This window comes from Lycium barbarum, chromosome 5 (genome assembly GCF_019175385.1).
Source record: "Lycium barbarum isolate Lr01 chromosome 5, ASM1917538v2, whole genome shotgun sequence".
In the NCBI taxonomy this organism is placed as follows: Eukaryota; Viridiplantae; Streptophyta; class Magnoliopsida; order Solanales; family Solanaceae; genus Lycium; species Lycium barbarum.
The window spans coordinates 131,592,824-131,606,635 of NC_083341.1; the positions used below are offsets into that span (position 1 = coordinate 131,592,824).

Here is a 13,812-nt window from a genome sequence, read left to right on the forward strand (position 1 = left end):
TCGTGTACATACATTAGCTTCTTATTCAAGTCTCTTCATTCCTTAAGCTCTTCCTTCATTCTGCTTAGTGATTCAAGCTCCTATCCATGGAGTTATCAATATCCGTTATCATTTAGGCTTAATTCTACCCTTTTGGTATAAGTTGGTTTCCCTACTGTAATTTTAAGCAAGGCTGAATGCTCATCTCATTTCTAAATCGGTTCTAGAAAATATGGCTCTGTAATGTTACCATTTCAAGTTATATTTGAAGTGTATTGTGGAGATTTCTGAAATGTATCTATAAAGAGTTAGAGTTCGTGACTTTCAATGAGTGTTTCGATTCAATTGTGTTGCCTGTCCAAGTTGCATCATTCTCAGTTCATCAGTATGTTTTCTGTTTTCCTATTAAAACATAATGAATCTCTTTGATAGACTTGAGGTAGATAGACTTGAGGTAGTTAAATGATCTAGGAAAGCTTACAAATGTAGATGGCTGATACAGAGATTTTTGATGTAATTAGAGATCAACTGGAGGCTCTTTGCTCTTAATACCCTTCCTAGAAGGTGATTAGTGAGATTGAGTGCTCTTTAGGTGTATGTTTTTGTTGGTTTGTTAATGGTAATTTACCTTGGTTACCCAAAAAAAAAAAATCTCTTTGACTCAAAAACGCCTTCAAACGGGAAATTTTGCTCCTGTTCATGGGAAGAGACTTAGGGCCAGCCAGACGGCCAAGCCACTAAAGCGGGGCTTTAAGCCCCAAAATTTAAGTGGCCCTATTTTTTTTATCCGGTGTTCGGTACCTGTATTAAATTTCTTGATTAATTCGATTTCGAGACACGCAAGACCGATCAAAGAGGGAAGCCCTTCCTATCAACATTTTTTTATTCTGAGGCTCGAACCCAAAATCTCTATTTAAGGGAGGATGAGGCCTAATTTTTACCTACAATAGATTTATAGATTAATTTTTCTTTAAAAAACATTGAGCAGAAAAATAAGACCTCCCGATAAAGTTGGCTTTAGGCCACCGATTATATTGAGCCGCCTCTGAGAAGGGTATATATGCTATTGCTAGTTTCATTTTTGGTTTTGATACAAAGTGTGGAGTCATTTGAACTCCTGATATATAGTATTAATAGAGTAGGTTAAAATGAAAATAGTTTTGTAAAATTGAGTTGAAGTAAGTAATACTCCCTCTGATCCTTTATATCTGTCACTTTAGCCAAAGTAACTGTCACTTAAAAAACCAAGAGTTTTTCCACTTATACTCCTCACTACTCCAAGAGCACATATATAGTCATTAATTACTCATTTAATGAAGAAAATCAGGATAAATAATTCAAACACCCCGTATGATTGATTTATCAAATGAGCTTTTAATAGGTGTGCAACAACTTTAAACCACATATACAAAAAGACCTTAGGGAGTACCAATTAACATAACAATCAGACCAACGTTGGTTGTCTCGCAGAATACCTTTAAATGTGTACTAGTTGGACTGATTATGTTGTCCATAATGGAATTGCATTACATAATAAACCAACTGGCAGTCCTATACGCTGTAAACTATGCATCTTAACCATTATAACTACAATATGTTCTTGCGCAAATGATATAGATAATTTGAATCAGTCAAAATTAGGACAGAAATCTAAACTCAGAGGAAATGGCTTATGCTGCTCTTTCTTCACTTATGTATACGTTAGAGCAACTCCTGCAGTCTAAATCACCTTTGTTTGTGGAATTGAACAACAACATGTTGAATCTGCTTATAAAAGTCTCTGTGCTCTGCAAGGTTTCCTTGAGGATACTACAAAGGAAGCCAAAGATACTAAAACTCTAAAAGGTTTTAGAAAAAGAGATCAGAAGTGTAGTATACGAAGCAGAAGATAGAGTTGATTCAAGCTGAAGAAGCATCATTCTAGCAGATTGCAAAGAGCAACGAGAAGGGGCTTGTAAATTCTTCCAGCAAGAATTGCTAAAAGTGCAAAAAAAAAAAAAAAAAAAGATATTCTCTCAGGAAAGAGGTAGTGTAGATCGATGTTAAGAAGCATGGAAACGAATCTCCAGAAAAAAGGACTTCTTCCTCAGCAGGAAAAAGTGCAACTGAGCAAAATACTGTTGTTTGGAAGGTGGATCACTTGAACACCATACAAGAACGCCTCGCTAGCTAATCAGATGAGCTCGCTGTCATATCAGTTATTGGTATAGGCGGAACATGTAAGATTACTCTTGCTAGAAAAGTTTATGATGATTCACAATTCGACATAGATTTGATAAACATACATGGGTAACTGTCTCTAAAGAATATAATGAGAGACAAGTTTTACTAGATGTTGTCCTTTCAGTAAGTCGGGATAGACCTGACGAAAGCTATCAAAAAATGAGTAATGATCAACTAGTGGAGTTGTGTATAAAGATCTGAAGGGTAAGAGATTTCTATTAGTCATAGATGATTAATGGAGTACTGGGGCTTGGGGCCAAATGCTAAGAATATTTCAAAACGATAACAACAAAAGTCGAATCCTATTAACCACTCGCCTGAACTACATAGCTTATTATGCAAGCCCTGATTTTCCTCCTCATAATGTTTTTCCAAGTTATGAAGATAGTTGGATTCTATTTGTAGAAGGACTATTCAGAAATGATCCATGTCTCACATAACAAGAACAAATGGGGAAGTACATCATTCTAGCAAAATGCAGAGAGAATCGAGAAAGGACTCGGAAATTGTTCGAGGAAAAATTGCTAGTAGAAGAGGATGTTGAATCTCTCACAAAAGAAGTGATGTGGATCGAGCCTGATAAGCATGGAAACAAATCTACAGAAGCAACAACTTCTTCCTCATCAGGGAAAAATGCAACTGAGCAAATTACTGTTGTGGGGATGAATGATGACTTCAACACCATACTAGATCGCCTCACTGCCCAATCAGGTGAGCTAACTATCATACCAGTTGTCGGTATGGGCGGTATAGGTAAGACAACTCATGCTAGAAAAGTCTATAATGATTCGTCAATTCGACATCGATTCAATACATATGCATGGGTCACTATCTCTCAAGAATATAATGAGAGACAAATGCTTCTAGAAGTTGTCTCTTCAATTAGTCGGGATAAGTCTGAATGCAATAAAAAAATGAGCAATGATTAACTTATAGAGACTGTGTATAGAGGTCTTAAGGATGAAAGATTTCTTATTGTCATAGATGATATTTAGAGTATCGAGGCATGGGACCAAATGCAAAGAATATTTCCAAACAACAACAACAAAAGTCAAATCCTATTAACTACTGGCCTTAACTATGTAGATGATAATACAAGCCCTGATATTCCTCCTCATAATATGTCTTTTCTAAGTTTAGATTATAGTTGGAATCTATTTACCGAAAGAATATTCAGAAAAGACCTCTGTCCTCCACAACTACAACAGATAGGGAAGCATATCATACAACAATGTCGAGGATTAACTCTCTCGATTGATGGCATTGCTGGAATTCTTGGAAAGATGGATCCGACCCATGATAATTGGAAAAAAAATTGAGCTTATTCTTGGGTACGGTTTTTGAACAGTGTCAAGCAATTCTTTCCTTGAGGTACAGTTACTTGCCCCAGTATTTGAAGGCTTGTTTTCTCTATGTTGGAGGTTTCCATGAAGATATGGAGATTGGTGTTTCAAAGTTGACTAGATTATGGATTGCTTAACAGTTCGTAAAGGCAAGAAGCGACAAAAGGTTAGAAGTGATGGCAGAGGAATATCTAGAACAGCTAATTGATAGAAGTTTAATTTTGGCTGGTACACAAAGTGCTAATGTAAGGATGAAAACTTGCAAAATTCACGATATTCTTCAGCGGCTGTGCTTAAGACACGCTGAAATGGAGAATTTCGTGTATGAATGGGAGTGGTATTACACATAAGATTCGCAGCTTGGTTTCTATGAGCTCTTATCATGGCGCTTTTATAGAACAGACTTTTTCCATCGTCTCACATTTCAAGTTGCTGAAGGCATTGGACGTACTTTTATTGGATCATGATTTCTCTGGTGTAATACCAAAACTTGTACATTTGCGATATGTTACTGCTACCATTGGAGAAGCTCCTTCACTAGCCAACCTGTGGAATCTACATACCATAGTTCTTCGTGGATTAGAAAAGATACACTTGTTGGGTGTGTGAACAAAGTATCACATTGGTAGCTGAAAAGAAAAAAAAGTTACTTATAAGGTGTTGGATACTCTTAAGTCTTAATGATGTGAGGCCTTTTGGGGAAAATCGTGCGGGCTTGGCCGAAAGAGGACAATATCACATCATGTTAAGAGTATCTTTGGACCGTTTAGCCCAACAATACTTGCAGCTCCCGCTAAAGATCTAGACAATGTCAGAGATAAGACATCTCGATATTGGATGGAATATACACCTGCCCAATCCTCTCGAGGCAGAAAGTCACGGAGAACAACCTTTGTTTCTCAATAACTTGCAAACACTTTCTCCCTATTCCTCTCCTTTTATGGCAGAAATCCTAAGAAGAACTCCCAATTTAAATTAGGTAAAGATTAGAGCTCTATCTATGGATAGTTGGTGGTCTGCTTGTCTTGATTGTCTTTAGGCATATTTTCTTGCCTAATCTCAAGTAATTGAGATTAGTTTATATTTCTTTGCTATGGGAAGATATGGTTGTGCTAGTTAATTTACCCAATCTTGAGGTGCTCGAAGCAGATACTGCATTCTATGGAGCGCATTGGAGACTAAATGAAGATGTTGTGTTTCAAAAATGAAAATATCTACGAATTGAGTATGGAACTCTAGAAAGGTGGGAAGCAGCAAGTGATAATTTCTCGATGCTTGAACAACTAATCTTGACTGAGTTCGGTTGTCTAGAGGAGATTCCCAGAGCATTGGAGAAACAATAACGCTAAAATTAATCAAAATAGATTGTTGCAGCTCTGTAGTCGAGATTAGTGCAAAGAAAATTCAAGAAGAGCAAGAAAGCTACGGAAATTATGGTTATGGACTTCAGATTCAAATTATACCGTCATGAAAATTAGGTATATTAAAATAAATTTTGATTAGTAACCAATTCTTAAAATATATTTCTTAGCATTTATATCCTACTGATCCAGCTGAAGAACATGATAGTCAACACCAGAAAGACCGAGATTATATCCTAGGCGGCCTCGCGCAAACTTTCATATGGTTTTAATGCAAGGGCAAGAGGATCGAAGAACTTGTAGATCTGCCGAATTTGGAAAATCTGTTGGTGTTGATGTGGTTAACACTCAAAATGAGATGTAGAAGCATTTTGAATCTTTGATCCAAAAATTCGTCTAGAGAGTTTACACATGTATTATTTGATAGTCAGATCTTTTTTTTTTTTTTTTTGGTAACGTTAGTCAGATATGTATTCAAGCTAATAGTAGTTAGCTCCCCAGAATATTTGATTTGCAACTGCATTACCTTCAGAGAAGTCAATTTTTTGAGTTAGTTTCAAACTTGAAATCAAACTGTCTTGTTTTTATTTCCCTGATCATTTATTTGTTTTTCGTTTATATTTAATTTTGTGTGGAAAATACAGAATGAGAATTATAGTTCTTTAGGTTGAACATGTTACTAGAAATATATCATTATTTAACATCAACATTCCAGCTAAACTGGTAATTAAAGACATAAATAGCATTTTAATCGTTGTTTTAGCTGTGTAGTTTTGCAATGTTTAAAGCTTTTGCTGCTGGGAAAGGCCAACGATGGTGGAGAATTGAATTAGTTGCAGTAGACCAGTAGTAGTTTAAAGTAGACTGCATATTGTGTTGTTATTTGTCAACAAACCAGCTGGCAATCCATCTACTTTATTTTATTAAAGATAATAACATCACATTAAATGAGTATTATTTTGTTTGGTTATGAAAAAATGATTTTATAAGAAAAGAAATTGTATTCTAATTGATCAAAATAGTCAATTGTCTTGGTAGTACTTTATTCATGTGCTTCACTTCATTATTCATGCTTTCATGTCATATACTTGACTGATAAAACCAAGTGGTCACAGATAAAAGAAAGCAAAGAAACATAAAAATCAGAGAAAAACTGAAAAGAAATGGCTTATGCGGCTCTTTCTTCACTTATGCATACACTGCAGCAACTCCTGCAGTCTAAATCACCTTTGATTTGTGGAAGCTCTGTACAACAACAACATGTTGAATGTGCTTATCAAAGTCTTTGTGCTCTGCAAGTTTTTCTTGAGGATACTACAAAGGAAGCCAAAGGTATTGAAACTATCAAGGTTTTAGAAAAGAGGATCAGAGACATAGTCTACAAAGCAGAAGATAGAGTTGACTCAAGCCTTAGAAGAATAATCACTCTAGTAGATCGACATAAACGAGAAAGGGCATGTAAATCCTTCAATGATGAATTGCAAAAGGTGGAAAAAGAAATTGATTCTCTCAAGAACGAGGTGATGCAGATCGAGTTTAACAAGCATGGAAGAAAATCAGCAGAAGCAACTACGTCTTCATCATCATCAAGAAGGTATACAACTGAGCATAATATTGTTGTTGGAATGGAGGATGACTTCAACATTATACTAGATCGCCTCACTGACCAAATAAATGAGCTAACTGTCATACCAGTTGTTGGTATGGGTGGTATCGGTAAGACAACTCTCGCTAGAAAAGTTTATGATGATTCAGCAATCCGCTATAGATTTGATAAACTTGCATGCGTTACTATCTCTGAAGTATATAATGAGAGACAAATGCTTCTTGAACTTGTCTCTTCAATTATACGGGATAGGACTGATGAAAACAATCAAAAAATGAGCAATGATCAACTAACAGAGATTGTGTACAGAGGTCTAAAGGGTAGAAGATTTCTAATTGTAATAGATGATATTTGGAGTACTGAGGCTTGGGACCAATTGCAAAGAATATTTCCAAATGACAACAACAAAAGTCGAATCCTATTAACTACTCGCCTTAACTTTGTGGCTGATTATGCAAGCCCTGATTTTCCTCCTCATGGTATGTCTTTTTTGAGTTTACGTGATAGTTGGAATCTATTTACTCAAAGACTATTCAGAAAACATCCTTGCCCTCCACAACTACTAAAAATAGGGAAGCATATCGTACAAAAGTGTTGAGGATTACCTCTATCAATTGTTGTTATTGCTGGACTTCTTGGCAAGATGGACCCGACCCATGATAATTGGGAGAGGGTTGAGGAAAATTTGAACTCATTTTTTAGTACAGTTCCTGAACAATGTCAAGCAATTCTTTCTTTAAGCTATAGTTACTTGCCCCAATATTTGAAGGCTTGTTTTCTCTATGTTGGAGGTTTTCCTGAAGATACGGAGATTGGTGTTTCAAAATTGACTAGATTATGGATTGCTGAACAGTTCCTAAAGGCAAGAAGCAATCAAAGGTTAGAAGTGGTGGCAGAGGATTATCTAGAAGAGCTAATCGACAGAAGTCTAATTTTGGCTGGTAGATGAAGGGCTAATGGAAGGATGAAAACTTGCAAAATTCACGATCTTCTTCGGCAGTTGTGCATAAGAGAAGCTCAACTTGAGAATTTTGTGCATATCCTGAATGATCATGACTACATTTCCTCAGAAAGAATAAACTATCAACGGCGGGCGATTCTTTCACTTAGCATTCGTTGGAAGCATTTATATGTTCCCAGGCACTGGAGTGATATTACAAGTACAATTCACAGCTTGGTTTTTACAAGCAGTTCTTTTCAAGTTTATCTAATACCCCGATTTGTTTCACACTTCAAGCTGCTTAAGGTGTTGAATGTATCTTCAATCAATTACAATTTCTCTTGGGTAATACCTAAACTTGTACATTTGAGATATGTTGATGCAAAAATAGACGCAGCTCCTTCACTAGCCAAATTGTGGAATCTACAGACCATAATTCTTCGTAATTTTACAAAGAGAGATTTGCTTCTCCCACTAGAAAAGATACACTTGCAGCTCTCACTAGAGATCTGGACAATGTCAGAGATAAGACATCTGGATATTGGATGGAATATACATCTGCCCAATCCTCTTAAGGCAGAAAATCATGGTAAACGACCTTTGTTTCTGGATAACTTGCAAATGCTTGCTCTCAGTTTCTCTCCTTTTTTGGCGGAAATCTTGAGAAGAACTTCCAATCTAAAAAAGTTAAAGATTGTAGATATTAAGCATGATGACTGACCTGTTATTCTTGATTCTCTCATTCTTCTAAAAGCCATGGAGATGGAGAAACTAGCCATACAAACGAATCTTATTCCGGTCACTCTTTCAAACGATATTTTTCCAGCTAATCTCAAACATTTGAGGTTAGCTTGGACTTATTTGCCATGGGACGATATGGTTGTGCTAGCTAATTTACCCAATCTTGAGGTGCTCAAAGCACGTGGTGCATTCCGTGGAAAAGATTGGAGGCTAAATGAAGATGTTGTGTTTCAAAGATTAAAATATCTACAAATTGGGAGCGTATGTGATTTGGAAAGGTGGGAAGCAACTAGTGATAATTTTCCGATGCTTGAGCAACTAAACCTGGTTTATTTCTCTAAGCTAAAGGAGATTCCCCTGAGTATTGGAGAAATAATGACTCTAAAATTAATCCAAATAGAAAAATGCAGCTCTACAACTGTCACTAGTGCAGAGAAGATACGAGAAGAGCAAGAAAGCTGGGGAAATTATGAGCTTCAAGTTCGAATTATAGGTATATATGTTAAATTCCATCTTAATTAATATGTTCATGTGGTGATTTCTATTTCCTTTCATTTATTGTTTTCACCTGCTAAAAGGGCGTGTAAACTTTGACCTATAATAAATATAAAAAGAGTAGTTTTGTGAAAAAGTTGGATGTAAGTGTAAACAATATATTGTGCTAACAAAATTGTTTCATATGGTTTTAATGCAGGGGCAGGATGATCGACAACAATTTTTAACTTTCTTTAACTTTCTGAAAGAAGGGAAATTTGTTGATGTTAACACTGAGTACATTAGATTTAGTAAGTAGCATTTTGAATATTTGATCCTAACAATTGTTATGGGGAGGTTAGGCTTCTCTTTTTTTTTTTTTTTTTTTAATCCTTTTAGTCAGATTTGTATTCGAGCTTGTAGTAGTAGATCCCTGGAATGTCTAAATATTTTGAATAATTGATTTGCGGAAAGTTCAAACCTTATGTTTAGTAGCAAACTTGCAATCTAATTGTTTTCTCTCTTTTATCTGATATCTATTTGTCCTTTTATTTAGCTTTATACTATTACAATTTACAAGTATAGGCCATCCGCTTGAATTATTAAGACTTGAAGGATATGGGTAACAAATTAGGAATTTGGATATAACTTGTGAGTTGTGATCCTGTATCTATGTGACACAACTGAGGAAACTGTGTGATAATAAGAACAGAAAAAAGGATTTTTAGAAGAGAATTAGATAATTATAAAAAATAAAAAAGAGCAAAGTTAAGATTTTCTCTATACCTTGTGTTGAATTTTGGTCCTGAAAGTAACTTTCTATTTATGGTTTCATCAACAAAACAAAACTATCCACAGAACACTCTTAAAAGCAGCTAAACCATCAATCCTTGGTATAATCCTTAACCATATATATATTTAGGCCTGTTTCTACCCTTTTGGGTAAAAGTTGGTTTTCCTACTGTAACTTTTTTTTTCTAACAAACTTCCAAAAAAAATATATATATATTGGTTAGAATGTCAACAAAAGACATAAGAGCAGTTGAAGAAGGGAATTGTTCAACTTATACACAACATGCTAATGAAGAAGATTCAAGCCTTTGCACTTCACCTGAGGTTGTCATTATTATTCAAAAGGTTTGTTAATCCTCTTGAAATGAATTAAACTCTGACAAAAATGAGAATTTCTTAGTGACACAACTTTTTGTGATTACATTTTTATTTTGGGATTTTATTATAGGTGATAGCAGAGGCGATCGGAACGTATTTCTTGATATTTGTAGGGTGTGGTGCAGTAGCAGTGAACAAAACATATGGTTCGGTAACATTTCCAGGAATATGTGTGGCATGGGGTTTAATTGTTATGGTCATGGTGTATGCCGTTGGTCATATTTCTGGTGCACATTTCAATCCTGCAGTCACCATTGCCTTTGCCATTTTTAGGCATTTCCCCTTCAAACAGGTTTGTTAGAGTCCCACCCCGATTTCTTGATGGGGGATTTTAGTCTCGTTATATGCTCGTGGATGATCCTCACTTCACAAGCTAGCTTTTGGGGTTGAGTAACGTCCTGTTGAAATGTCCCCGATTTTCCAACAAGTTCTAAGTCCATTTTCTTATCATGGTCAGAGTTAGGCATATCTCAATTCTTGGTTTACTCGATGTTGGGACCCCATATTATATTGTGCATGCTCCAGATGTTCTGTCCTGGACGCGTGTGGGATGTTAAGAGTCCCACATCGGTTATATGGTCTTAACTCTTAAGCACTCTTCAACTCATGAGCTAACTTTTGGCATTGCGTTAGACTCAAAATTTGTTTCCTATCTAGGTTAACTCATATTTGTCTTTCCTTTTATAGTCAAAAATTACATAGAGAAAGTAAATTAATCATGCAGAAACATCAAGAAAATTCCATGCTCGATAATTTTGTACTGCTTGTTGGAAAGTAACGTGTCAAATGGAGTACAATGGATACAATCATTCATATAATTGACCCCAACAAACTCTGTACCGTGTTGTCTTGAGATTAATTTTGACTTTTTGTGTCTATTGTAGGTGCCACTGTACATATTGGCACAGTTGGTTGGGGCAATTCTTGGAAGTGGGACTTTGTATTTGCTGCTGGATTTGAAGTCTGAGGCATTTTTTGGAACAGTTCCAGTGGGATCAAATGTTCAATCTTTGATTCTTGAATTCATCATTTCTTACCTGTTGATGTTTGTCATTTCTGGTGTTGCCACTGACAATAGATCAGTGAGTTAATTTTTGAGTTACTTTTGTTAAGTTTATATGTTTTGCCTCAATAGAATTTTAGGTTGAGGATACATTTTAATTTTTGGCATTCTAATTTTAAACAGATTGGAGAGCTTGCAGGAATTGCTATTGGAATGACAATACTCCTAAATGTTCTGATTGCAGGGTAAATTTCACATATTTATTTCCCCTTTCATTTTTTTTTTCCTGCAGTAAAAATAATAAAGCAGGGAAAAGTCATAGATTATCCATTTATTGAAAAACGGTAAAGTTGACCTACAAACATTTTCAACTTATAACTTGAGGAAACAAGTATCTCAAGTTCACGTATAGTTATGCACAATTATAGGTATCATTCATTTTTAAAGGGGAATTTTAGAGCAACGGTAAAGTTATCTCTATGTAACCTATAAGTCATTGGTTTGAGCCGTAGAATTAGCTACCAGTGCTTGTGCCCGGGTAGATGGCAGTCAATCAATGGCTACATGCAATATCACACTCCCTTGGGTGATGCCCTTTCACGAATCCTGTGTGAATGTAAGATGTTTCGTGTACCGAACTATCCTTTTTTAACCTAACCAAAAACGTTCATTTATCATGTATAAGTTGCACAAAGGCATGATATAAAGAGTAAGCCAATATATACACAATAACCGCCTAGGAGAGTGGTAGCATAGATAAACTCCAACACTATTAACCAGAAATCTTGGATTCAAGCCTTTGAAATTGGAAACTCTTAATTAAAACGTTTTTCTTTATGCGCCTTATGCAACGCGAATCTGAATTAATCGAGTAATTAAATTTCACGTATTATTAAATATGTAAAGCAAAAAAATTGCAGGCCAGTGTCAGGAGCATCAATGAACCCAGCAAGGAGTATTGGGCCAGCAATTGTGATGCATGAGTACAGAGGGCTTTGGGTTTACATAGTTGGGCCTATATTTGGTACTATAGTTGGTGCTTTCACTTATAACCTCATAAGGTTTACAGAAAAACCACTTAGAGAACTCACAAAAACTTCAACATTTCTCAAAAGCATGTCCAGAAGCCATGCTTAATTTTTCCTTCTTTTTTTTCTTCTTAATTATTCTTTTTTTTTTCCCTCTGAGCCCCGTGGCTTAACAAAAAATAGAGTCACTAGTGGCGTTTTAAGAGAAAATTCATTAGTAAAAATAAATAGAATTACAGAAAAGAGATATAGTAAACATTTTCTTATGTAGTTTTTTCTTTTCAACTTTTTTTATTGTGGGTATGAAACCTGTATTTTTTAAAATTTAAGGTAGTAATTCTGCCAAGGGAATTAATTCTAAATTCTCCTTTGTGTAGTTCATTGATTGTTGGTGTTGTTTCTTTTTACTTATTTATTTATTTATTTACTTTCTTCTTTCTGAAGTATTTTAGTTTCTTAAAATTTCAAGAATTGAGGAAAAGATATGTTTATTATAGTCCATCGACGACTATATATGAGAGGAATAGAGAAAAACTCGTAATTGTTATGGAGGAAAAGATCTATTTATAATATAATTCACGAAAGAGTGGTTTTCTTTGATCTTTAGAGTTTATTCGCTTCAAAACTGATTCTAAATTGTATAATATCATTTTCGACCAACCTCCATCAAGAATTTATTTTTTGTTATAATTTCAAGAAGTTACTTTTTGTTGTAACATGGAATTTTAATCTAAATGTTTTCAAGATCATAAAAAAGGTCTATATAGTTTATAGAAAATATTTTTCTTCTACCTATAAATCACAAAATTTGATGCCCTTATAACCTAAAGATCACTTCCAATTCAAGAGAAATAAACTAAAAAAGATTTTCTCTATGTTGAAGAATATTAAAAAATTGCTTGTATTGTGGAAAGAGAGTCTTTTTTTTTCCCTTCCTATTTTAAAAGCTAAGATATATACGGTGAAAGAGAGTCACATGCACCTTAAGCCACTCCCTTAAGCCAACGAATATTTAACAAGAAAAATTAAGCATATTCTAGGAAGGATCTCACTAACATAACAAATATAAAGTTTGAGGTGCCTTTACAATTTTTTTAATGAGTTCCACAGGATGTTTGTGCATCTACGTGCTCATTGAAAGAATTTTCAGGCTGTCAGTAATTTTTATTTTCACTTTCCTTCTCTGACACGAACTGGAAAAATGTAGTACTTAAACTTAATTACCCCTGAGAAAAAAAAAAAAAAAAAAAAAACAGGTTCTAACATATATTTTCAAACTACATGAAATACCATAGGTCCTGTTTCGATCTGTATAGAGTCGTATCTCTATAGGGAACGACTTTGTTTGTTCGGAGATTTTAGACTGCTATAGTAAAATGTTGATATGAAAAATATATAATATGAGATACATGAAAATTCGGTTTAAAAACAAATTTGTTTGTTATGATAATTATAGAGGATGATTGTTTTAGAGAGATCCAACTGTATATGTGACTTACTAATTGAGCATCAAGTCCATTTTTCGGTTAAAGAACCATTAGACACAAAGACAAAAGGCCTTAGGATAAATTTAAAAGAATATTAATCAAGAAATGCACGTAAGATTGTTTTTGTTTTGCTTATATTTGATCTCTTATAGATGTTACTCATGTAATCATGTTAAACAATAGGTTCAAATTTAAATTATATTTTATTACCCTAAAGAGAAAGTCATTTCAGAAACCCAGAAAGAAATAGTTTCCAAAATCAGTAAAACTAAAAATCACCCTAAAGGTGTTTAGATATAAAATATGCATATAATATAATCCCATACCAAAAAAGAAAAAAAACTAAGCAAGCAGTTATATATGTAGCTTTCGTCTCTGAATATCATGTGCCACGAAGTTCATCCATATTTCAGGTTATAATTAAAATAAAAAATAAAAAAGTGAAACACATGGAGTC

The 13,812-nt window shown here is 34.7% G+C and overlaps 2 protein-coding genes and 1 pseudogene across 2 annotated transcripts; all 3 read left to right on the forward strand.

Moving 5' to 3' along the window:
- Positions 1-1,644: 1,644 nt before the first annotated feature.
- LOC132639827 (putative late blight resistance protein homolog R1A-10) lies at positions 1,645-4,154 on the forward strand (annotated as a pseudogene).
- A 1,915-nt stretch (positions 4,155-6,069) lies between these two features.
- Positions 6,070-7,110, forward strand: LOC132641595 (disease resistance protein RPP13-like). Its single transcript, XM_060358637.1, has one exon. The coding sequence runs from the start codon at positions 6,070-6,072 to the stop codon at positions 7,108-7,110; it is 1,041 nt and encodes a 346-aa protein (XP_060214620.1).
- Positions 7,111-9,557: 2,447 nt separating this feature from the next.
- LOC132641594 (probable aquaporin NIP-type) lies at positions 9,558-12,397 on the forward strand. Its single transcript, XM_060358635.1, has 5 exons — positions 9,558-9,804; positions 9,908-10,129; positions 10,722-10,919; positions 11,024-11,085; positions 11,761-12,397. Exons 1-5 carry the CDS (start codon positions 9,685-9,687, stop codon positions 11,975-11,977), a joined length of 819 nt encoding a protein of 272 aa, XP_060214618.1. The 5' UTR covers positions 9,558-9,684; the 3' UTR covers positions 11,978-12,397.
- Positions 12,398-13,812: the final 1,415 nt, after the last annotated feature.